At 41.0% G+C, this 26517-nt stretch overlaps 1 protein-coding gene across 2 annotated transcripts in view; it reads right to left on the bottom strand.

Annotated features, from left to right (window-relative positions):
• The window catches only part of WASL (WASP like actin nucleation promoting factor), a 51465-nt gene extending 25980 nt beyond the window's left edge, over nt 1–25485 (bottom strand). The window contains exon 1 of one of the 2 annotated variants that reach the window (XM_038153555.1): nt 24965–25485. In XM_038153555.1, the coding sequence (XP_038009483.1) occupies nt 24965–25078 (114 nt within the window). In that variant the 5' untranslated portion in view covers nt 25079–25485. The remainder of the gene's footprint in view (nt 1–24964) is intronic. The other variant, XM_038153556.1, reaches the window with a different exon arrangement.
• Between the last annotated feature and the right edge of the window lie 1032 nt (nt 25486–26517).

Genomic DNA, 26517 nt, shown 5'->3' with positions numbered 1-26517 from the left:
TTCAAACTGAATGCAAACTCAATACTCAAGATGAAACTGTAAATTGCACGGTTCCTGGACAGACTCCTGGGTATTGGAATGCAACTGGAAGACATTGCTAAATTGTTTACGTGGTCTCTGCCACAATTTTAACCTATGCCAACTAGCGAACTCCGAAAATTCCTGGGCACAGTTTGAGAATTCACATGAGCTAGGCTCATTCCCAGCTGGCAACCAGAAATTGTCCTGTTTTCAAATTGAGAGATTTTAGTAAGAGATGAAGATTATTCCAAACCAGATTGCTTCAGTCACTAGAACATTCTTGAGCATATTTTCTAGTATATATGTGTTTTACCTTAGGAGTCCCATAAGGAAAGGAAAATGGAAGCCCTCAAAGAATATTTAACAGCCAAGTCATAAGGACATAAAGCTTAAATGATCTGTAACAGGCCAAACCACAGGCTGTCTAGCCTAGGATCTATGCTCCAGCAGCACCAGCTGCCAAAAGAAGGTAAAAATACAGGAATATACCATTACAACGATGGAAGCATATCCCCAGGGAACTGCCAGGTTGGACCTCAAAGCTCCCCAGGCCAGCAGCACTTACTGCATTGTTCTTTTGTGAATTTGTCTATTCACTCCTCAGACCCATGTGAAATTCTGAGCATGATAACACTACACAGGATTGCGTTTCACAGTTTTCTTACGTGCAGTGTGAATAATTAGCTCCTTTTATCTAGACTTTTGCCACCTGCTAGTTTCAGTTGATTGTCCCTCCTCACTCTTACACTAAGAGATGGTGCTGATCGCTTCACAGTTGTTCCTTTATGCTGCACATCCTTTTATAGTTATTTGCCATACTTCTTCGGCCTCTACACTCTCCTTAGGAAGTTTAAGAAGCAACACTAGTTTTATGCCACTCTTGTACCAAGAAAAAAATCATATTACACATTACCCTTGTCACTTTTACATGGATATTAACTAGTCCTACTATGTCCCTCTTTGCATAGGGATGAGACTTACGCTGTATGAATCCAGTTTGTTAGCCTTTTGAACATAGGGTCACAATAATAGTTTTCTGCTTTGTTCTCTACTTATTTCACTATTAGTCAAAAAGCTGCATTCCATTATCACTATGAAATATTAAGCAGACATTATTTTACATCTGTTATAGTTCCAAGACCTTTCTGGATGACTTATACCTAATCTGAGTAATGGGCTCTGTATTAGGTTTTCCCCACCTGCTCCACAAGGATTACTCTGCCTTCATCAACACTGACTACTTGCTGAAACAGCAGACATCTAGAACGCAGGCATGCCTTCTTGCATTGTAAGATTATCTACTAAATATTGCTGTCACCATGGTGACAACAGTACTTTTCAAATGGCTTAAAACTCCAGAAGAATAACCTAAGTTTCAGTGGACTTTTTTCATCAAAAACTCTTCAGTTTTGTTAAAATAGAGTCAACATAATATAGTCAGACTGACGGCTACACCTTAGGGAAGCTGTATTACCCTTGCCCAAGCACTGTGATGCTAACTTTCACAAGCCAAGATATATTTCCGATTCTTTTTGCAGCCAGCTCGTCAGAAGTTGTCAGACTGACTGCTAATCTTTCTGGTAACCTACAGAAGAAATTAAAGCATGACTGTCTGATGAAAAGAGTGCTTTGTAGTCACTTCCTCAAATGTTCTACAACTAAGTGTGGAATAAAACTTCTCTCCTTATAATCTGCAGAGTAATTTGAGTAATTTAACAATAACTGCACTAGTCAGATAAGTAAAAAGGGACCTAAGAATTACCCATACTACCACAACAAAACAGTTATAACTGTAACTCAAGGTCATCTAAGAGATGCCATTTTCTCCTCTACATTGCAAACAGGGAATGATCTAATTTTGGACACACCAGGCAGATTTCATTCAAAATCTTTGCTTCTCTAACAGCCTCTCCCACTCATTTCTCCAATACTGTCTACTTCTTAAATTGATAACCTTAAAGACACAAGACAACACAGTGGAGCAAAATGGACCATTACACAGTTCACATTTAAGCACGGCAACTACCTTTCCACCTCTGCAAGAAACTTTCTCAATATTCCAAGACAAGTCCAGTTTCACCAACCTCTACCCAACAGGACTTCTCACAGAAATGGGTGGTCTTGGTAGGAATTATACAACTTAAATTCAAGGCACAGGAGACAGTGACCTGTGTCAAGACATGGCTCCCTATACATTGCTTATTATCATATCTAACAGCAAAAGCACCAACTGGAGTATCTGGGTAAACCAGTAACTGTCGTAACTTGACAACTGCTTATAAAACCTCGAACCAACGCCTACCTCATGAGTACAAAGAAGAATATTACACAGAGTGTGTCCTCCTTTTGCATAATCCTATTATATTTAATATACACTTGGTTACCCTGTGAGTAGAGCTTGATTTAGAAGATAGAAAACAATGTCACTGAATTTAAAGTAGGTTTTGTTTTGAGGTCTACCAAGTTTAGAGCTCAATTGCATTTTAACTTACTCATTAGCACTGTACAAATTCCTAGTGTTGACAAGCTGCAATGAGGCTTTTGCATATTAGAATATAAAGTTACAAATTCTGCTGTTATACCAATCAGGCTTTTTATTAAAAGGGCAATAAAGGAAAAAAATACAAAGTATGTTTTGGGGGGCAGGGGGAAGAGGACAATCAAATCCAACTCCTTTTACTTCTTCCCCTGTTAATTTTCATAATGTAGAGCAGTGGCGCCAAGCTTTCTGCTATTCAGCTTCTGGAACAAAGATGGTAAAAGTAATGATCCACACCATTTGAAAATTTACACAGACTCATGGTGAAATTTAAAACTTGAGAAAACAAAACTTCATCTACTGCTATTCAATATGAATCCTAGCTACATAAATTTCAATTTTAAAAGTTCAAATTTAATTGCATAATTGCAGCATCTGAGAACATTTACACAAATATTTGAATATTCTACTGCATTTACTGAGTATTTACTGTCTATTTTGAAGCCAATTAATGTAGTTAATTGTTTCAGTTTCTCACAGTATTCTTGATGAGAATCTTGCATTTAAAAGTATGGGTTCTTCTATATGTAAATATTTATTCAGAGTAGGTCAGACCACTGATTCAACATACTGATTGTATTTTTTTCTAACATGTAGCAGGTTACTTTGTTACTACTGTATTTTCAGGAGGAGGATTTTGAAGTTGTCACTACTGCTTTTTTTAAGAGCTCTGGTGAAGACCTTGTCTTTTTAATATAGCTATATATGTAGAAAAGGTGCACGGGGAAATAAATAAGGTAGTCCACCAAAAACTGATGGGCTGCAGAGGTGAAAACCAACTTGCTCGGCTCCCTATACTTTTTCCACAGTCAACCTCCAGCTGGAGGACATACCATTGATTCCAGGAACCTGTCACACCCTTCAAGCTGATGAGCTATGAAGCAGCAAGTCTGTGCTGTCAGCTGTGCACTGGCTGTCTCACTGGAAGAGCTGGTCCTACCCTTGGGCCCGTACTGCAGGATACGTGGTATCAACAGAAGGCTCACGGAAACACCTTCTGCCTGCAAACGCAGCCACAGCCAGTCATCACACGCCTGCAGGACGTGAGCACAGCAGCCACTGACAGTTTCTGGCTGGGCAGCACACAGATGTGGACTTTGATGGGCTTCCGGTGTGAACATTTGCTGCAGTGGCCTGTCAAGTTAATGACTTGCTGTAACTCAAGTGTTTCTCAAAAAACAGTGAAGCAAGCCAACCCAGATGGTGGAACATCTCATTACAAAAAAGAATCATTGCAATGCATGGCTTATGGCTGACAGACACTAAAACATAGTGGAGCAAAAGTCACAACAAAGAGTGGCAGCAAGATTAAAGCTTCAAGATATTCAGCCACCTCAGTATACAGCAGAACAGAAAGCAAGACCTATTTGAATGTTTTTTCCCAGCGTTTACATACAGCTGTCAACAGGTTGTGGCGCAAAGATGAAAAGGCTCATAAAATGACTTTGGTTGGACGTGGCCTCTGTAAGTCTTCCAGGCCAAGCTCCTGCTCACAAAAAGGGTAATTAAAAGCCTAGAGTTTATTTTGCTCAGGGTTCTGTCCAGTTAAGTTTCAGGGCTACAAAATCACCTCTTAATAACTACTTAATAATAAAGTACTTACTGACTACCATTTTGATGCTTGTACAGATGCAACTAGGTTTCATGTATTTCTCTAATGGTTCAGTATTGTTATGTGTTACATGTTGACAGTACTACTGAAAACACACTAGCAGTAACTTTCAACCTTTTCCTAATTTTAAGAGTGATGGGTTTTTTCCCATAAAGGGGCAGAACCATGCACACACACAGAAGTGAATCACACACAACAGGCTTGCTTTTCTCGAGTTTTCCTTCCCAGACCTTGAAAGTGTTTTACAAATAAAACCAGGAAAAAAAGATTTTAAAAAAAGAGAATACTTTGTCTTATAATGCAAGAATGCAAGTAGTAGCAGTTGCTTTCAAGCAGAGTAACCTTTTGAAAAAACCCATGCCTATACAACGGCTGTAGCTTCTTCACCAAGCAGTCTGAGGACTTTTGGCTCAATTAGCTACTTTTACATTTCTGTGAGGAAAAAATGCAAGCTATGGTGAATAGTTGTGTGCAATCCAAACCTTGTAAGAATAGAAATCAGTATTTCTCCTCTCTTTTCCATAGAGCAGGTATCTGGAAATGTTGTCCTAATCAATACTAGAGCTGGTGAGGAGATACCTATGGTATCTTTTTAAGACATGCTATGGTGGAAATCTTCTTTATAGCTAAGACAACATGTTGCAGCCTGACTAGATGATGCTGGGTGCTCCTGGGTAACGCTTTTCTTCTTTGACACAAGACCAGGAAGACAGCCCACAGTTTGCTTCTAGGGTGTCTGTTCAAGAATGAAGACCTTTTGCTATTCTCTGACACTCCAACAGCTGTAGCAGTTTTCCTTAGAGAGCAGGGTGCAGGAACACAGGCATTCTATCAAGTACCATTTCACTGCAGAAATGCTTAGTAAGGCCTAACTTTAATCTTGACCACAAGAACAGCAGGAAGCTTCAGTACCAAAGCAATCTCTAATAGCCTAGCATTAGCTGAGTCAGGAAAGAACATACAGAAACAATATCATTAAGACTTGTGAATGAGAAAGACAGGAAGCAGAAGTGAGACCAGGCTCTGTGGAAAATTTACCTTCATTCACAGAAAATGAGGCAATTAGATAGAATTCAGTGGCTGATATTTTTTTTCCTCCAGATGACAACTATTCTGAAGGAAAAGAACAACCAAAATATAGCACTGACTAATCAAGCAGAAACAGCACTTGAAATCTTAGGTGTTCTTCTAAAACAAGCTTAGGTTTTAGCAATTACACTTTTAAATACTGGTACTTAAATTAATTCATGTAATTCAATGCAAATGCAATTGTAATTAGACAGTGATAATAACTCCCTGTTGTTTTGCAATTGCCTTATCTTCAATGTCATAAATACATGGAGCTTCCAAAAATGCTTCTGTAGTGGTCAATACAGCTACGCATTTTATCTCATCACTCAATACAGAAACATAAAACCTGCTGTAGAGACAAGGCGCCAGAACTTCCACCCCTTTCTCAAGGGAAGATTTTGATGCCCTACACAAGCAAGCTCTACTTGCTCTTTCTGGCATTTTAATTTTTCTTCTGCACAGTGGTCCTGTTTCAAGAAAAAAAATGTAGCTTTTTTCTTGGCATTGAGGAGTCTCCTGTCATGTGGGAACAGTATGTTCCCTTCCTGCTAGGAATGGCTGATAACCCACTTCCAGGGGGGAACGTTCTCTCCACCATGCACTCCTACAGAAGGCATGCACTGCAACCTCTCCCAATAGTAATTTTAAACAGATTGATTAAGGCTGCCACTACTGAAATGACCCCTAAGTAATTAAGCCACATAAAAACCACGCAAGTATGCTTCCCTAACAATTGCAACATTTCAAGTAGCAGAGGCATTTGCTAGAGTAGACAAATAGACTTCCTAGCACTTTTACAAAATTTAGAAGAGTTTAATTAGGTTCATAATCCTGCAGTATTTATAAGCCCTGAGGAGTAGGTAAGCCAACCTTCTCAAGCATGGATGTCTAGTATGATAGTATAGGTGCAATTCAGGCCTAACAGTGAGAAATATGAATACAAATTAACATCACCACCAAATTGTAAAAAGCTCAGTAAGTATTCCCAAGTGTCAACTTGTAATTGCTTTTCAGTTACAGATGGGAAAGGACTGAGATGGGAAGAAACTGAAGAGAGAAAGGACTGGTGATGTTGAAGGCAGACTACTCTTGCTTACTGCTGACACCTTTATCTGAAGGACTGCAAGGATTAGGGCCCCAAACGACAGAATAAGTACAATAGATGAAACTGTCTTTTAAGGCTTTTCCCCTCTAAAAACAGTGTATCAGGCTATGTATGATTACCACTTCTTGTACAAGAAGTGTGATGATACTGCCTTGATAGCACGCACACACATGCGTGTGCTAAAAATAGTCTTCAGAGGACCGTACAATATTTTTACTACAAAATTAGATTTTTGTCAGTCAGATTTTGCAACTCTCAAACTGGCTTATAATTTGTTTTCACACCAGGTTGCCTCCAGAATCTTCACAACCGAGTCTAAATGTGACAGCATTCATCCACTGGGAATTAGACTACTACTTCATTTTTAATTTGGAAAAACTGTGATTACTTCAATTTTTAAAGCTATTACAGCTTCTGAAGATATATTTAGCAAATTCTTAAGAATCTCATCTTTAAAGACAATTGTGTATGGCAAAAAAGTGAGCTTCAGATGTTACTGACATGATTTTAAACTAGTTTCCCACAGAAAGAAGACACACAGAACTTCAGAAGTTTGCTGGCAGATTGCAGTAAGTTAAACAGCTAGAAACAATCTGCTAATTTTTATGCCCTTTACAGGATATTGTTTTCCAAAGGCCAACTGATTGCTCCAAAGACAGGAACACTAAAGTAAGACTTGACATTATTTGACAGAACTGACAAAAGAAAGCCTTTTGTAAATATCCAATCACATGAGTAAAACTATTTTGCACAAATTGAGAAATTACTCAGCTGAAAACACTGAGGCCTCACCAGTTCTACTGCTTGTGAAATTATTTGCTACAATTACCAAGCGTTCAATTTTAAGCTTAAAGCTTGCTTTTCATTTAATTAATTTCTCATTATTACCCACTGATTTAAAAAGGCCACGTATATAGACATCAAGAAATATCAATGCCGAATACTGATGTTTCCACCTATACAAAAAGTAAGGCTATTAGAAACAAAGCTACTACAAAGCTATTAGAAATAAAGTGTAAGAGATTCTGCTTTTTCTTATTTGAAGGCAGAAGGAAGAAATTTTTTCAGAAATAACAAAGCCACTTCAGGTATTTCCCATCACTTCTGAAACATGAGAAGATAACTCCACATAATGCATAGTGTTATGTGGAAACATTTAAGGAATTAAGAGACCAAAAATTTAACACTTAAGAACAGATTCCCTGTCTTGCCTGTGCCCTGATAACCAGACAAGTCAGCTGCACTATCCTCACTGAAGATATTTTATTGATGTGAAGAAAGTACCAGAGATGATTAAGTGATGTTAGAACAAAAAAAGAGATGAAACAAGGGACTGCTGTCTGACAAATCTAAGCCATAAAAGTGCTTGTTTGAACTTAACTCTGTTGTTGTCCAGTAAAGAGATCCTTCACTCCTAATCCTCAGCCAGCCAGTTACAGACAGCTCACATGTTAATGAGTGTCTTCAGATAAAAATTCATTTGCCTTTCCAGCACCTCCCACAACCCTCCAGTTCAGTTAGAGCTGGCCAACTCCTTTTCAAAACATTGCTCAACAGTGGATCACAGAAAACCAGCAGTTAAGGTGTGGGCAAACAGCGCAGCACATAAAGCCTAATCAAACAGCACATGATTAAGAGAGACGTTCTTTTACCAGACACAGCATGAAGATATTTTTAAATCCTACAACCTCCATTCAGGACAGCGCATGGAAAACTTCAGCCTTCCTGAGATATGACATAACCATAACCACAAGCATGCTGCAGATTATAATATTCCAAGCTATGTCAGTCTAGCAGATAATTTACCAGCCGACATACTAAACCTGGGGTTTCCACTGATGAGCAAACTGAACACTGTCACTTCCTGTTTACCTGCACAGCATCACTCACTGAGCTGCACCTCACTGCTAATGCTGCTGAAACCTTGGCTGCCCACAAAACTGCACACACAGCAAAACAGTTACTGTGTTCTGGAGTTAAGTTGTTCATACAGTTACTTTCAGAAATAGATAATACGCTACATACAGGCTTGCCATAAATTTGTCACTGTCTATTGCCATGGAACAGAAATTCTCACTAAAGACAACATTTCGTCTTGCAGTTCCACTCCCTCTCCAGCCTCCCAAGGAACACTCAGATTCAAAGCATGTAAGACTGTTCCCTGAGCCAAAGCTCAGGGAATTTTTAGATGAAATGCTGAAGTCTACCTTTCAATTTTGATCCATTTTAAATTTATCAAGACTCCCAAGACTAGGATGAACCTTGCATAACCATGTAAGAGATTGTACAGATACACAGATTAACCAGTTCTCAAAACTACGTTTCATGGTCATACACAGAAATTGCAGATTCAAGTCAAGAATCACAAGTTTCATGCAACGCACAGGATAAAATTTGAGTTCTCCTCTGGTTCGTCCTGTTCCACTGCCATCCAGCTACAAGAAAACCCAGCCTCTAGCCCTCAACACTCCCTTCTCTTCTACTGCAACTCACTGCCTTCATGCACTAAGGTCCTCTTCCTTCAGCCTTCAACCATTCCATTCTCTGCACAGTAACTTTTTTGTAGATGCTACATACTAGTTGCATATTGAATGCAGATTCTTATAAGCAAATCCTCATACCCACTTTGAAGATATGAGAGAGCTTTGAGAAAAACCGTCAGAATTTAGGCCCATTTTTTAAAGTTGGATCCACGCAGCTCCTTATCAACCCAGTCAGTGATATAGGTATCATGAAAGTAAAAATCTGCCGAACAGTAAATTGAGTAAGGAAAGGATGTGAAACATAAACCTCAGGAATTCATGAATTATCCCAGCTCTGGAACACTCATTAATGAGCCCTTGAAAATGCTATACAGCATCCACTTGGTACTCCCAGGCCCAGATTTAAAAAAACAGATTAAAAAATGAGTATTTGCTTTGCAGACATGATATTTAGGTGAACTTCACTTATGATCTTTACACTTGAAGACAGAAAATAATATGGAATTTTGACTTTTGATACTTTCGGAAGATTGAAATAAAGCAGCTTCAATTGTTTTAAAAGAACTCTTTTGTAAGAGCACATTAATTACATGCCAACATAAAACAAAGAACTCCCTTCAAAATATTAAGAAATATGAGAAAAGGGTATTAAAAGTAAAACCTCTTTGAATAATAGCCAGCAACTGGTCTCGCTATTGTGTATACAACTTGTGTCCTGCCCTGTAAAGCAGACTCAATCCACTTACATAAAGGTACTTAGAGATGCAACCCCCCTCACACTTTCACCATGCCACAATTCAACATGCATTAATTCCTCCTTGAGCAGTTCACATTTAAACACAATAGTTACAGCAATTCAAGTCAGATACAAGAAAACATAACTGCATGTAAGATTTTTTTTAATATATACCAGCAACTGACTTTGCTATGAATAGTTACTCCCAGTGACAAGTCTTAAAAAGTTGATATACTATGAGGGGAAAAAAGGCATGAAGATGTGTTAGTTCTATGACCCCTTGCCATATTCAAAGTTTACTGCAGGATAAAACATCAGACCCCAGCTGAATGCCCAGGGGCCTGCTGGTTTTCATTTTGTTCTGGCACTAAGAAGTTGCATGCTAGTGTTTGTTTGTCCTCCATGCCTCAGTTTCCTCATATGCAACGTGTAAGGGAGACACTGACCTCTGTCTCTGTTAAGTGCTTTGAGAACTACTTATGAAGAAGTATTACGTTGTCACAGACAGAAATTATTTTTGGAGGGTGTGGGACGTGTGTCAATAGCTGCTAATTGCTGCTAATAGCAAAGGTTAAGACAGGTTAATTTCCACATCTGTTTTAGGTAAGGAAATGGAGATAGTCTTTCACCATGGAGGGGATGCCCCTTGACTCTAGTGACATTTATTACAGCTAACAGTTTCAATTACCACTGCCCAAAGGGGCTCCTTCTTTGCAGGTACCAGCACTACTGTTACCAACACGCTGTGGAGGCCAAAAACCACTTCAATTCACCTGCCTGTAAGCAAACTATAGTTTGGAAGCAGTGTCATAGAATGGTGGTCTCAGACGGCCGAATGTACATAGAGCTCACGCTTATAATTTAAATCACCTATTTCTATTCTAGACCGACCATGGCTGCAAATTCTTGGTAACAAAATTGCTAATGCTTTTGTAAGTCACCATCACACTTATTTTACACAGTACATTTAACCTGTGATTCTTAAGATGGAAGACTAAAGAGTACAATGCATATGACTCAATATTTCCCATGTACCTGGAATGTCTCAGTGGTCTATTCCATGAAAACCCCTGAGCAATAATAATCCGTGAAGTCTCAGTATGTAGGCATTGAAAAAAATATAAAACAACACACCACAAGAAAAGCAGTTTTGAAAACCAGGCACTCTAGGCTAGTTCTGACACAGCCCTTCAATAAGGGCAATTTCATTATCCCCATATATCTAGGTTCATTTACAAAGGATTCAGGCTACACTGAAAAATGATAGGGAGAGCTTGCTTTAGCTTTTGGCATTGCTACTTCGCCCCCTAAACTCCCCTAGGAGCTGATAACTCCACTGTAGCATGGCCTTTGCAGCTCAAGATTTGTGTTTAAACTCTCATGTCAGGTATTACAAACCTTCAATTTCTACTACTAAAGAAAAGCCCCCACCAAAAAATAATTTGTTTTTGTTACACTCTCCCCCTTGACTATCTAAATGAGTAGTACAAAGGTAATTTAGTGTAGTTTATTGAAGGGGAAAACACCCAACATTAAGGAAAGAATTGCTGAATTTGCAATATTCAATCTTCAGGGTGAAAAAAGAAATACAACTGAGCTCTGCCAAGCTGGGACTTAATAAAAAGTTCATATTAAGAATTATTAACAATGGAGCTGAGAATTTCCTTTCCAAACTTACTACCCACTATCTGAAAATAAATGCAGAGGGCTGCTGAATGGGAAAGCTCCTTCCCTAAAGCCAAAATTCTTCTGTAACTCCTTATGTTGCCAGACTATTTCTTATAATGAAGTTGCCTGCTTTACTGAGCACACCTGGAAGAGCAAAAACTGTAAAGAATTTACTATTTAAAGTTAATGAAAAAGTGTTTATTTATACAAGTAAAATGTCAGAGAAAGAGAGCAGCAGGATGTTATTTTTCCACTGCACTTAACACTTCAGTGTCCATATCCAGTTACCAGTTTCCAGTTTAAGAAAAAAATTAAAATATCACGCAATAGTTATTTTTTCTTTCAGCGCAGAGCTGGTAGTACAAGTTCACATAGCAAAGAGGAGGAACAGATACAGTGATACTGTTCTCAATCTTAATTCTTAAATATTAATATTGGATGATCAGAACAAAATTACCCCCACCTTCTTTGAAGACAGTTAGCTCCCCATAACTGCTGTGTTCCTGCTTGTAACTTGTGAACATTGTTCAAAAGCAGTAGCATATATGCTACGTGAAAAGTTATGTGTACCCACCTGAATTTACAAGTGATATAAAAATTATGTCATTATACTTACAACAGTACTAGTAGTACTAGACTCATGTGAGAAACAAAGCTTACAATAAAGAAAATGGATATTTATTAGACCAATATAAGATTTCAGAATCCACAAAGTCACACCGATATAATTAACATGGACACGGTAAAGATATTTTAACAACTCTTAGGACAGAAAACATTTGTTTCAGAGAACAGCTAAAAGAAATATCTAGTCTGAAACCGACCTTTAAGCTTTTTGGTATTATCTGAATTAATATTGAGCAAAAATATAAACTTAAATGAAAAAGATCTTAAGATAGCTTTGCTTGTGATCACAGTGAAGTTGTAACACTGACAACTACCAATCTTATTGCACTGCAGTCCAATTAATCAGTACTGTTATCCTAACCAAGCATCAGATTTGAAGCATTACATGCTTCAGAGTTTCTGAACTACTTTTCAGCAAGTCTCCAAGTCTGTTCTGGAGCTGAAAGAGGCTAACATGCTCAACGTTACTGGTTCCTGCTGCCTGGGAGAAAGGCAACTGCTTTCTTGTCAGGTGTTTGTTACTATTCTAAAAACCTCCACTTGTGCAATAAATTACAGTGCTTTTATGACAGTATAAAATCAGCAGGTAAATTGTTACACCATACTAACATAAAAATGTACATAATAAGTGTTATGCTAGTTACAATCATTGAACAGATAAAAGTTATTTGTGATGTAATGATTATTTTTTTCAGATGTATAACACTTCTGGAAACAAGATATTCTCTGTAAGGGCAATGATGCACCTTAAATCCCAATGGCTGAAAGAAGATACCCTTTGTCAAAGCAGACTTTGGATTTCCAGTTTTTGTGTGGATATTCCCTTCCTTTGTGATCAGCAGCTTCAGTTGCTCTAAGCACCTGAACAGCTTCAATCTGTTAATAAGAAACAGAAAAATCTTAATGTTGACTGTATGAAAGATAATATCACTCCCATGAGTATACAGTTTAGACAAAAAACAAGCTGGTTGCCTCACTAGGAATTCAAGAAAAATTACACCCTCCTCAAGAGACTTTACATGAATATAGAAATAGGATACCTCTCCCAGTCTCCTGCAATAAATTATTACAGGTGTGAGACCTACATAATAGCAATGCATTGCTAGAAGTTCAGCATGGTTGATTGTATGGTTGATACGTATCAGATTTAAGTCTGTATAACTGGGTCCTCAAAAGACCTAGGTGATAAATTGCCAGAAGCTTTAAGACTGTGGTACAACCACTTTCTATAGGAAGATAGTGATGGAGAGTGCCAGTAACACAGCTGGATCTTGAGAAAGCCTTGCAGGGGGATGAGGGGTTTGGGGTAAATTAAAAAAAAAATAAAAAATATTGATTTCCTGATGGTCTCGTATTTATTCCTGGGCACACAGAGCAGATTTACAGAATAAATTGAAAGCTAGTCAGCAGCACCAACTGTTACTCAAAAGTGCATCCTTCAGAATGCCACTGCCATCCACCAGGTCCAATATTATACACAGCCTGAGAGTTTTTTACTAGATTATGTGGAACTAACATCTCTAAATCTGCCAAACCCTACATGAAAGAAAAGCTTTGGTTCTGCAACAAATGCAACAGTCCTCTGCAGAATTCCAGACTCCAAGAAGTAACATGTCAGTCAGCTCATTCCAGGACTAGGTTACTCTCACAAACCAGACACCACACTGCACTTTAAGTGCCCAGAGCACCTGAATTGAAAAACGGCCTTGATGATGCACCCATCTGTATTCAAGGCTGATTTGTTTATCTGGAGTAAGCCAACTGTCTAACATCCTTTGCTAATTCAGACTTGCATCATAGTGATATTTTTTGTATGTGGTGTCCTTGGAGAAGTTACTTCCAGTCAAATGGATACTGGTACTGCATCATCTCATTGCTAAAACAATTATTGCAGCCAGAATTGACATGCAAGTCACCATCCTGAAATAAAGCCTAAAACCACTCAGCTGCTCTGAACCAAATGCTCCCTGTTGTAGGAGAAAGCTGCTTGCACAGCACCAAGCCTCATCAGGGGACCAGATCCTGCCAGTGCTGACTTATGAAAGTGACATTGGGAAAAATATATGGCTTGAAGGGAGAGAGGGAATAACCAGACACTCAAGGGGAAAAAATGATAAAATAAAAACTTGAGAGAAGTGTTTACAGAACTGAGGCACACAAACACTATCTAGCAGATCTAGCAGAACAGAAGACAGAACAAACTGAAAAGTTTCCTGAGCTCATACCTTCATACCCCAGACAGAACCAACGACTATAAGGTGAGATACTGGCACAGACAGAATATGTGATGATTAAGTTATCACTAATTACACTACTTGACACCCTAGAATGGTCTCTGGAGCTCAGTCAGGAAACAAATCACTGCATCTGAGCTGATGGGAAACTGCTACAACACTCCAAAATGCAGGTGAGATTCTAAGAGAACTAAGCACATCCCTGGAGGCTCTGAAGATGCAGAGAACTTTTCTTAAACTACTTACAAACTACTCATCACAAAAGAAACCTTCACACAGGATAACTTTTCTTAGGCCATTGCTCTGCAAACAAGAAGTGAAGTGAAAGAAATGCAGCATCCTTTAATGCTGTATCTCATGCACTCTGTAGAAGCACAGCTGCAAGTCAGCTGCATCTCCTTACCAGAAGGCAAAATCTTTTTTCCCCTCCTGGAATCAGAGATCAGAAACCTTATGAGCTTGTGTTCACAGTATCAGTATCAAATAGACTTGATAATTTGTCCACTGCAGCAGGTGATTACATGCACAGGCACACTTTTGTCTGACGTAAACTTCTAGGCACTTATGTTTTCTCCAGTTTCCAAAAGCAATTTCTAGGAGCAGAAAGGCAATACTGAATTTTGCTGCTGGCAGGAAAAACAGGTTTGACTTGAAGTTAATGTCAAAGCAGACAGTTATGTGCACAGCAGCAGAGCTGACACTTCTTCTGGGATCTAGATGCTACTGACAATGCTAGAGGAGACAGTTCACATCTCCCCATCCCCAGAACTGCTTCTGTCTCCTTGCAGATTTCCCTGGTTGTGCAAATATGAGTTAGTAACACCTGGGCCACTTTCTGCATGTGATGGGAAATGGTGAAGAATGCATATATGCATAGAGGAACAAACTCTCTTCCCAACACAACACAAACTGGGTAGCGACGGCCCTATCCCATTTGATGTACTAGGAGCTGTTTACACCACTCTAATCTCAAAACCACACTCATACTAATTTGGGCAACTACTAGGGTAGCACTCAAAACTGTGCCAGGAAGTGTGCCAACAAATTGAACACCATGGATGGTCATGGAACAGTGCCTGAGTTCATGCTACTGCCCCACTCAGGTTTGTTAGCACAGCTGGCTGACAGACCACAGGTGAGAAAAAAGACAAGATGCATCCTTCTGCCAACAAACTTAAATTTTATCAGCAACATAAAGGTATGGTCCAGACAGGCATGCTCAGTGTGAGAGATGGACTCCTTGGTAACACAGTGTGAAGCCTGGAGCAGCAGCACGAACACTTTTTCAATAAACACATTTCCATAAACAATATTAAAAGAGGACAGAGAAACAAACAGGATTTTTTCTGTCATTTACAGGCAGAAAAGAGTAGAGGTGTTCAAAGAGGCTGTTAAGGAAAAGCCTCAAGGACGAACTGAAGCATTCAAAGCAAGACCTTCTAAATGACATAAAAAGATGTAGTTAAAGCCAAGACATGCAGTGATATCTACACCTGCCAGAAAAACATTTAGCACCAAATCCATCTCCATGCATCCTATCAAACAGAACTGTAACACAACTGTGTTGCATCTAGATGCTTGAATTAAGGCAAGGAAGATCAAGGAGCAGAGACAACAGCTGTATTATCAGTCTCTCAGGTATAGAAATACTGGCACCTGAATATGATATGCACAAATCTCTTAAAGACAAAACTATCTTTTAAAATAAAGAAATGGTGTATTGAATTGCTGAGTCCTAGACACCATGCACAACCAGCACTTTCTGTCACAATCGCACTTTAAATTTAAAGCTATACAAGGTTTTAAAGTTCCAGCTACACAAACTGAGTACAGTGCTAACTGTACAGTGTAACACAAAGAGGCCAGCCTTTGTCAAAATTACAACAGTATTGTATGGCTAAAAGATACTGGTTCACATAACATCACACAAAATTAAGCCCAAACCCTGAATTTTGAAAAACTTAATTATCAGGCTGATAAAAATATAAATGCTAAAAAATGCATATCCAGTTATAAAATTAATTTCCTACCTGAGACACTCTTGACTAAAACCTAAAGCGAATAAAGAAAAAAATAGCCCTGCATTTCATTTGTAAGAAACTACTGCTTCCTTCTCTGCAAACGCAAGGGGAAGCTTTTGCCTGTGGTATTGCACAGAACACACACCACTACAGGATGTTCATAGTTTTCTTCCTCTTTTCAGTTAACCACAAAAATCAAGTGCAGTTTTAGACAGAGGAGCTTATTTGGATGCCTTTGTGTATATTTAGTGTCATAAGCCAAGTGATGTTTCTGTTTGCTTTGGCACACTGAGGGGGAGTAAAGGGAAAAAATGTCTACTTAGAAAGAATGACCACATCTTAGCTGTGCTCAGAGAGAGCTGTCACATGGTTAGAGGAGCAGGAAATAACTTACAGTTCAGTCGAAGCAGGACTAAGCAATTCTGTGGTTTCAAATCTGAGCCTGTAGAGTTGCTGAAGCTGTATCTCCCAGTATACAGTTTCTTAATATAGCAGCTTACAAACTGGAGAGGCCAGTCCTGCCTGGAGAAGCAGCAGTGAAGGGTGGAGCAGCGCAAGAAGCCTGAGGAATACCATACTCCTGTTTCCGTGTACCCATCTCAAATCCACTAAAAGTTCTCTTCCCTCTCACAACATTAACAATGACTTTGGTCAGTGAAGACAAATGTAGGTGAGAAATGTGTAAGGGCCTGGTCTCAGGCTCCAGTGCACTCCATGTCTGCAGCAGCAAAAGCTGCCTGGCATAGACATTGCCTCCTCTCCTCACGACTTTCCTTGTGCAGTGCTCTGCTGAGCTACAATACATGCCAGGTCTATCCCAGCACTGCCTGTGGGTAGGACTACACATCTGATGAGATACAAATCACATCCTTCCTTGTTCGTCCTTAAGAACAAAGGAGCTGAGGAACTGAGGAGGGGGAATAAGGGAGTGGAGGGGAGAACGGTGAGGAAGAGAGTCAGTCCTACCTGGAGATCTTTATGCAGATTATGGATGCAGGAGCTGAAAGAAGAAAGGAAAATTCTGGAAGCACTTGAGGTGCAAGAGGAAAACAGGAAAGGAGGAAACCCTGTTACTAGGACAGGGCAGAAAACTTACTAAAAACATAAAAATCATGTGTGTTAAGAGCACAAGGAGAACATGATGAAAGCAGAGACACAAGATTTGGAGGGCAGAGGTCACTATGCAAGACTTTAAGGTACATCAGCAGGATGGGGCTTACAAAAGAAATACTGGTTAAACTGATTCCTAAAATAGAAAATTCTTTTAAAGTCAATAAATTACTGCTTCTGTTACAAAATGTACTAGGGAGGTTGTAAAAAAATATATCCCTTTTCTTTATCCCAAACACAAAAATATTAATACAACAAATTAATACTAATTTCTTATCCACAAATCACACACAGGTAAATTGGCTGTCACCTTGAGAGCGGAGAAAACATTTAAAATTTACTGCCAACTTCCCACTTCCAAATATTCTTGTTCTTCAACCTAGACAGCAAGACAAGTACGATGGCTCGTTACTTAATCTCAGCAAGTGCGGGCTAACTTTTGGGAAAGCCTTTATCATCAGTAATACTTTAAAAACCGCATTTTTTAAAAGTACTTGCAATCTCAGAGGCAAAAGTTACCTTTGCATAACTGAGAATTCAAATAATGAGAAACAGTTTTCTAAGCTGTTTAAAAAGGCAAAAGTCACACTTTCTTGTGCTAGGTTGGTGTTTCTCAAATTGCAGGCACAGTACCTTCACATACAAAATACGCTTATATGGGAGCATATCTGTGCTCACTAAATACACCCCCCCTTATGCTGCATAGTGACTAATGAACAAGGGGAGATAAAGGCAAAATAACACATTTGCATTGAAGGTAAAGGAGATGAATGCAGGGAAATTCTGAATTACACTGTGTTCTGCAGGGGAAAACGATGTGTGAAACTGTCTTACAGAAATGGAAACACAACCTTAGTGTCATCATTCAGCTTTAAACTAGACACACTGGAGAACTGAAAAATGTATTAACACTGTTTCTCAGAAAACCTAAAAAGAAAATACTGCCTTAAGAGTGAGGATTTTAAGGACAGCTAAATAAACAGTAGAGGGAAAACAGCCTCACCAAGGTGGGGATGCATGTATGAAAGCAAGTGCCTAAAGTGAGAAGCAATCTGCAAATGTGTGGTGGAGCTCTGCAGCCAGCAACAGTTTCCTTGCCAGCAATGATCATCTCCACAGAACATTATGTCTACAGGAATTGAGTAATTCATTTAATGAACTTATTCCAGAATCATATATTCTTAACACAGACATTCTAATCTGAGATATCTAAAGTGTCATTTACTGCACACAGAGGTGTCAGCAAAACTGCCTACCTTTAACTCAGAAGTGTCTGAGAAAACACTACTAAATTTTAAGAATTAAACAAGTGAGCAGCTTTCTAAGAAAGTGTCCCTATGACTGTTTGAACTGCATCTTTTCTTCTTCTATTTGGACCTTTGAGAACACTGCTCCTGTCATGTGATGATCACACTACACTTCACGATCTTCAAATTTAACTACAATTGACCTGAAGGTCACACCTACCATTCCCATTTTATTGGATATCCAGGCACCAACAACATGTCTGGAAGCCACAAAAGACAGTGCGGCAATGTACCCCAGCAAATACCCTGAGAAACTAAACTATCTTGTACAGCATCTGAGTCATGTCCCAGTAGAGTGGGCTGTTTAAAACCACCCATGAAGACACACTTCTACTAAATCCACTCTGCAAGATTTACCATGACAAGGAGAATAAACTAACCAATAAAAAAAATCCCTCTGTGCTAAGTAACACAACGTCAGCCTTTCTTCAAGAAACTGTACCCTAACCTACCAATAAGCAACTCTGTCTAGTGCCTGTGACATATTTTCGTTACTTCCAGTATTTTATTATCTAGGTATTAGGTAATGAAACCATAAGTCTCCTGTATACTAAGTTTTATTTCTGTACTACAAAGATTGCTCCAGAGACAAGCCTATGAAACACACTCACTGGAGGAAAGGACACTATAAATCTTACCACATAGCTTCAAGTCAACGGCAAATTTTCTCAGCAAACTGAGCATTTAGAGCTCTACAAACCCCACGTGCAGACAGTGCCTATAAAAAGTCAATGACAGGATCAGGCCTTTTTTCACGATGGTTAATGAACTAGTACCAAGTTCCTAGGTGGCACTCACTCATCACATACAAATATCTTCAATGCACTAAGGCAGAAGCTGCCAGTGGCAATTGCTGCCACTGTTGGCACCTGCAGCCACTATCAATGAAAGCAGGAGATGAGCTCTTAATGCTAGCACAAAGTAGAGCAGTAAGGATCATAGGAAGTTCTAAAGAAAAAACAGGTGAGGTTTTTTTTTTCAGGCAGAAGTACCAGAACTCTTTAAAAAAAAAAAAAAGAAATTCAAGATCTAAAATTAGAGCATTGCCCATTTTCATGTTTTTAGCCCGAAACTGCATGGTTCTTACAAGACGGATCTTACACTCTTCACTTGCGACAAATTCGGCTAGCACTACATCCTTCAGAACCCCAGAAGAAATAAGCAGAGAAAAAACATTCTAGTGATAAAAAATTCAAAACAATATTTACGAGAAGATAATGCCAAGAAATCACATCAATTTTCCATTAAAGGAAGAACAAAGTAGTCTTTACATTTAAAAATTTGCATGAAATAGCAAACTCAATCTTTATCTTCTAACAAGAACCTACCTCTTCCTTGTGTGTTCTCCTAACCAGGGGCTATCTGAACATCTTGGTAAAAAACTTGCAGTCGAAACTTGACTGTTCATCTGAATCCTAAATTAAAACTGCCCTCTTCTAAATTCCTTAATATGATTCTTAGCTGTGAAAAACCAGTAAGTTACAACACAACAGCTTGTGACTACAAATTGTTTTCATCCTGTTGTGTATGTATACCATAGGATTCCAGAGCACTTATCAGGAGCATGAGTGGCATACTTGACCATCTGATTAACCACAGAGATACTGAGACTTCTGGCACTTGACTGCCTCCAAAACAGATAAAATATATCTGCAAAGATGCTCAGAAGAGCTTAATGCTGAAGCCTTAACAGAGTGAGGTACAGGTTCTGTCTTAGCAGATCACCCTTCATTCAGCAATACATAATGCTTCACAACAGACACGGTGACTGAAACTTGTAGTGGGACTCACTCCTCATATCAAGACACAATTTGTCTAGCACCTGAGGTACAAGAACAGCCAGGAGAGATACCACCACTACAGTCACTGAAGAGAAAAAGTTCTGTTAGCTGAGTTTCTATCCTAAAGTCAGTTGAATAAGAGATTTAGATAACTGACAGTGAGGTTTATTGACAATTATGGGATTTTAACTTTTTCTCCTTAACCATATCCCACACTTTATGAAGTGATGCTTTGTCTCAAATACATACAGCTATGAGATGCAGTGCCTTCTAGACTGTTCCCAAGCAGTCTCAAAACATTTCTCGTCCATGTTTAAATAAGTCAAGGCACTGAACTAAGCTGTAAAGACATTGATAGCAAGTTGTGAGCATGAGAAACACATTATGATAAGGACAATGGTTGTACCACTTGCTCTACACAGTCTGATATGATCTGTTACTGTGAAAATCAGTTTTGTAGGCACAGGTTTGGTTCAAAGGAACTGTCAAAACCCCACTGCCATTCTCTCTACAATGGAAGATTATCACTGATAAGTTGTTCAGAGAACTCACTCTAGTGGATACTAGTGAGGTGTCCAAAGATGCTACATGTCTTTTGTAGAAGAGGGCAAATCTCAAAAGAAATCCAGGCGTAATTCTTAATACTCTCCTGTTCCATAAGACCCCATCCTTTACAATTAATCTTTTCCCCGCACATCTCATTTAAAAACAAATGCAAAGACAAGAGAATCACCACTGAATTAATGACTCAGTTGTCTCTACTTGTACATGGGATAAGTCTTCTTAAAACTGCAACGTCAATGTTTTTTGGATGTACAGACTGCAGCCTAAACTCAAAATGAGGAGTCCCAACACTTCTCAGACACATGAGGTTGCCCATTACTCAGACCTGTAGTCTACCTTCAAGTCCTAGTTCATGCTGTTTTCATAAGCACAAGTAATCTTACAATCTTCCTGATAAAACATTAAATTCTTATCAATTAAGAGCTATAACTGCCATTCAAGTTTTTATTTTGTTTTATCTCAACTATTACTGCAATTTGTTCTTTGGCTCTGATATACAAACTTATTCTGGTCACATGCACTTCCAAAGCAGCCAAAAGTTTTCTTAGTTAGCTTGCTGCTGTGTTACTTCTCTTTCTGCATCCTTCACCAGTTCCTGTTTACCATATGAACCATGGCAGGATCTTACAAAGAACAAGATATTCCTAGCCTTATTCATTGCATTTTATCCAAGTGTTGAGTCCCACTTCTAAACAGCACAAAATATCCATACTCCATTCTACCTACTTCTAATGCTACCAAACCATACTGCTCTTGGTTTGTTTCTCCAAAATTATGTCTACAGAATAAACTAGTTTTTCATTACTGACATCTCTAACCAATATTAATTATGCAAATTATAAAAGCTACTTCTTTATTATAGATTATAAAATGGACACCTAGCATTTATTTTTTTCCTACAAAACTCATCATTATTTAAAGTAATGATTAATAACTAACCAGAACTTCTGCAAAAACTTTTAAGCTGGGCATAACCACAAAAATCATTAATATGCACAAAACCAATCTCATAGCTCCACTTATACTAAGTGTACATAAAATTTTATTTCCACATTATTATTAGAAAGTTATTGAAAACTTTTTACAGAGAGCAAATTTTATACCTGACCTAGACAACAAAGGCCACAAACCTGAATGAAAATTACATGCCTAAACAACAGAAGTCCCTAAAGGGCTTTACACTGGATATATTCTGTAAATAGTTCTATATCTGGATTCATATTTCAGTCAAATTAACTATAGCTACGGCTTTGATTATTAGCCAGTGGCTTGGTTTTGAAAGCCTGATCTGTCATGGGCAAAGGTATTTTAATTGCGTGTAGATTCAGATAAACATTTTACAGCTCAGCAAGTAGAGGGGAAAAAAAAGAGTAGAGAAAAAAATCAATTACCCTCTGTACGTACACTTGCCTACTAGTGAGTTTCTCTAAGTACCAGCAGTAGTGTGCAGAATGGTATCAACCTCAGCAACACACAGAGCGATGGCTCTTCACCATTTCCCCCTCTCACAGGAAATTTTTCTGTCAGGGATCATTACATTCCTTAATACTTTAATAATTACTTAAGATGCTATTGGAACTATGTCCATTTCAGAGTTGACAGACTGTGAGTACTCAATCAAGGTTATACTACTTGATATATTCCTTTGCTTTTCCATAGAACAAAAATCAGGTAGTTGAATCCTCAATGTTATTTGAAAATAGGTGCCTTGTTACCAGTCAGAAACAAAGGCAAGACTGGAATCAATCAGATTCAGAGCACCACATGCCTTCTTAAGTAAGCCCTTTGGGCCTGACAGCAGCACTCTGGTGTCCATTAAGAACTCTATAAATTATTACTACAAAGAGTATCTTAGGAGCATAGATAATGTCTCAACTTTCTTCTGGTGTTCGTTGCAGCAGTGATCTAAACACGAGGTTTAGTCAAACAAAACCTAAAATTATGTCAATGTGGCTGATATACATCACACCCAAGAGCCTCTCCATGCCCCAGAGTAACGCAAACACCACTTGCAGCAGCAAGGCAGCCCAGATATTTCAGGTGATTGCAAGAGCAAGCAGTTAGCATCCTACAGAACTCACACAATTTTCCTTTTTTAAAAAGCAGCACTTACAGTCTGAAACTTCACTAATGAGTAATTCAAACATGGATATTATGAGATCAAATATCATGAACATTACAGCAAAAAGGCATTTATCAGCATAGCATGTTGAGTCAACCTAGAAGGTCAAGAGTACCAAGAGTCCTACTGGGCTCCAACAGATACTGTGGTTTCGAGTTAGACAGCAAAGGCTGTTACCATCTCCAGGTACCCATTCCACTTCTCTGCTGAAGACAGTGCCCTCCAAGGGACAGAATATTCAATCTGTTCACTTGTTTCTGAATTTCTGGCTCATGCCACACAGTAAGCCAAAAAAGCCTGGTTAAATACCTCTAGATCTTCAATGCTTAAGTCCTCAAGATTGAGCAGAGAACCTCAACTTTACTAAAATAAGCCAATGATTAACTTAGACAGCACAAAGGGCTGGGAAAAGAGGAAACAACAGACCACAATTTTAAGACCCTCAATTGGAAAGTCATCCAATATTCAGTGTAAATCAGAAGAACGTGTAATTTCAAGCAAGCTGTAAATCCTATGACACCCAGATCCTGTGAAGATATTTGCCTCCAGTCTGCTTTCAACATACTACTTATGCAGAAAATCTGGGAACTTAACTAGGTGAGTATAACAGAAATTAAGTGTGTTCATCTGACAAGAAAAAAAATCAAGTTATAGAAAAGCAAACTGAAAATCAATTTACACATGAATTCATGCACTATTTCTTTATACTTAGAGAAAAATTGATACTGGTTTTTTTTTCTTTATTAGCAAAGAAGCTGAAGATATGAAATGTTGCCTGAAATTAACTGAGACATTTCTACAACTCTATACTTTTCAAAACATATACTGTAGGGTCATACCTTCTGACACACAACTTAGTTACTGTGACAGCATCTTATCTAACCCCCCCCCCCCAGTAAAACTCTCTACTTCCTGTTCTGTTGCTGCATCTTATGCTTTCCTCACAGCAGTTTGATCAACAATACCATTTCAAAGTCCAGAGTTATGTAGAATCAGTATGATTACACGGATATCCTGCTTTAAGTCACAGTTTTAAGTTCATTAAACACCCTCCATAGCACAGCTTTACAGCAAGTGCCTAACAGTATTTTAGGTATGGGACACAATGCACCAGAATAGTCATTGTTTTGAAAAATACTATTTTTTAAAAAGCAACTTCTGTTCCAGTGAAAGCAGTAATCTTTTGAAGCTTTCAAACAGTTCTTTAATACAGATAAGTAGTTTTAGTACAGTTTTACATTATATGCAAGAAGGTATTCTGAAACCGAACTTACTGATATAGAAATAGGAAAATATGCAGTATTTGAGTACACGAACTTGTTGTTTACGCTAAGAAAAGTACAGACGAAACCCAAGGCAGGCCTAGCACTGATACGAACCTTCCTACAACTTCGTCCAACACCGCTTTGTTGTACCGCCGGTGCACCTGGGGTCCGTCCCAGCCTCGTCGAGCAATGGAACTTTTAGGGCCCCTCGAGCCCGCGGCTGCTCCTCTGCGGCCGGCTTCCCCTGCAGCGCACGGGTCGGCTGCAGGGCGGCGGGAGTCCCGCCGGCCCCCGGGAGCTCCATACGCCGATGGACAGCGAGGCGCCGAAGGACGGCGCCCACACCGCTGCCCGAGGCGGTCCCGGAGCCGCCCGGCTTCGAAGGGAGCGAGGCCGACCCCGGCGCCCAGGGCCGGCAGCCCCGCCGGGCCGGGCCGGCCGAGGGGCCGCTGCCGCTCATCGCTCCCCGCGCTGCGCTGCGGGCGAGCCGGGCGGGCAGCGAGGCCTGCGAGGGCCGCCCCGCTCCCGACGCCGGGACGGGCCAGCGGAGCGGGATGAAACTTCCGCAGCCTCAACTTCCCAGCGCCCGGCCGGGCTGTCCTCACACGCCCCCGCCCGCCCCGGACCCCGACCCGCCGCGCCCTGGTGGGGCGGCCGGGGGTGCTCTCGTCCCCTCGCCCCCCTCGGCCGGCACTTACCACGCATTTCTTGCCGAGGAAGCCGAAGAGGCTCTCGTTCTCCTGCGGGGTGAGCAGCAGCGAGCCCACGTTAGTGACCCGCCGCGGGGGCTGCTGCTGCGGGGCGCCGCTCATGGCCGGGGCCGGCCCGGCGCTGCCCTCGCCGCCCTGCGACCGATGGCGCCCGCGGCCCCTTCCTCCCCTTCCTCCTCCTCCTCCGCCGCCGCCGGGGCCTCACAGCAGCCGCATCGCGGAGCCTCTTCGCGGGGCCGGGGAAGGAGGGAGGAGAAGAAGGGCGGCGGGGAGGGTGCCGGGGAGGGGGGCGGTCGGGAGAGGGGGTGCCGGGCGGCGGTGCAGCCGCGCCGGAGCCGCTCCGCGCCGGGGCCGATCCCGATCGCTCCCGCCCCTAAACTTCCAACTCCGGCCCGGCCCCGGCGGCCGCGCGATCCAACATGGCAGCGGGGGCGGGCGAGACCACGGCGCGCGGCAGCCAAGGGGGAGCCCGGCGAGCGCGCGGCCGCCGCGACCATGCGCCGTGCGGGGGGAGGGGCGGGCGCGGAAGGCGACGCCCGCCCCCTCGGTACCTGCCGGGCCGGGCGGCGCCGGGCGTGGGCGGGCAGCGGGGGCGAGGCGAGGAGGAGAGGGGTGATCGGAGCACGAAGAAGAAAGACAAGATGACGAAAAGGAGGAGCGGTCGCCGCCGTGGGAACGCGGCCGCTGTGCCGGAGCCGAGGGAGCCGCCGGGGCGCCGAGAGGGGCAGTGCCGCGCGGTGCTCCGGGCTGAGGTCGTGGGGAGCTCGGGTCCGCGGGAGAAGCGCCCGGAGCGCGAAGGGGCCCCGACAGCATCGCCTGAGCGCGGGGCATCCGGGCCGCCCGCGGGGCTGCGGGAACCAGCGTGTGCTGGAAGCCCTTCAGCTGTCGGTGGAACCCGGTGTAATTTGTAACCCAAGAGTCTTTTCTCGTTCTGTGGCAGAAAGGAAGCTTGCTGCCCAGCCAGCGTGTCGCGGTGCGCAGCCGGCGGGGAGGCCGGGCGGGGGTGTCATCCACCCACGGCCAAACGCTGCTGCCACAGTCTGAGGCGAATAGTAGGTATTTCGCGCTCTCCAGGGGCCAGCTGCTGAGGAGAAATCACGTATACAATCAACAGCCTTTGTCAGCCAGATTTCTCTTCCCCCTGCCAGCATCCAGCTGCGATGAAGGCTGAAGACATTTCAGAACCCAAAGACCCAAAGCACTGCTGCTTGTACTCAGCTTTCAGCTGCACAGAAGAAATGTTCACGTTTGTCACGTGCAAAGGTGAAAAAGAGATATCAAAGTGAGCACCTTGCTAGTTTTCTGTGGTTTTAGATGGAGAGTGTGTCTCATCCTCTGATTAATTGTCTCTGTGGAAGGTGCTAGGTGAAAGGGGGGAAGGTCCCCCACTGTAACTGTACTATACATTGTACAGAAGAACTGAAGAAGTACAAGAGGAAACAAACCAGGGAAGACAGGGGAAAAACCTGGGAACACAAGTTTTATATGATGCTAACATATTATGATGTACTGACTTTGTATCTTCCAAAAGATCAGGTGGG

Source organism: Motacilla alba, chromosome 1A (assembly GCF_015832195.1).
Source record: "Motacilla alba alba isolate MOTALB_02 chromosome 1A, Motacilla_alba_V1.0_pri, whole genome shotgun sequence".
Taxonomy (NCBI): Eukaryota; Metazoa; Chordata; class Aves; order Passeriformes; family Motacillidae; genus Motacilla; species Motacilla alba.
This window is presented reverse-complemented; position numbering and strand designations above follow the sequence as displayed.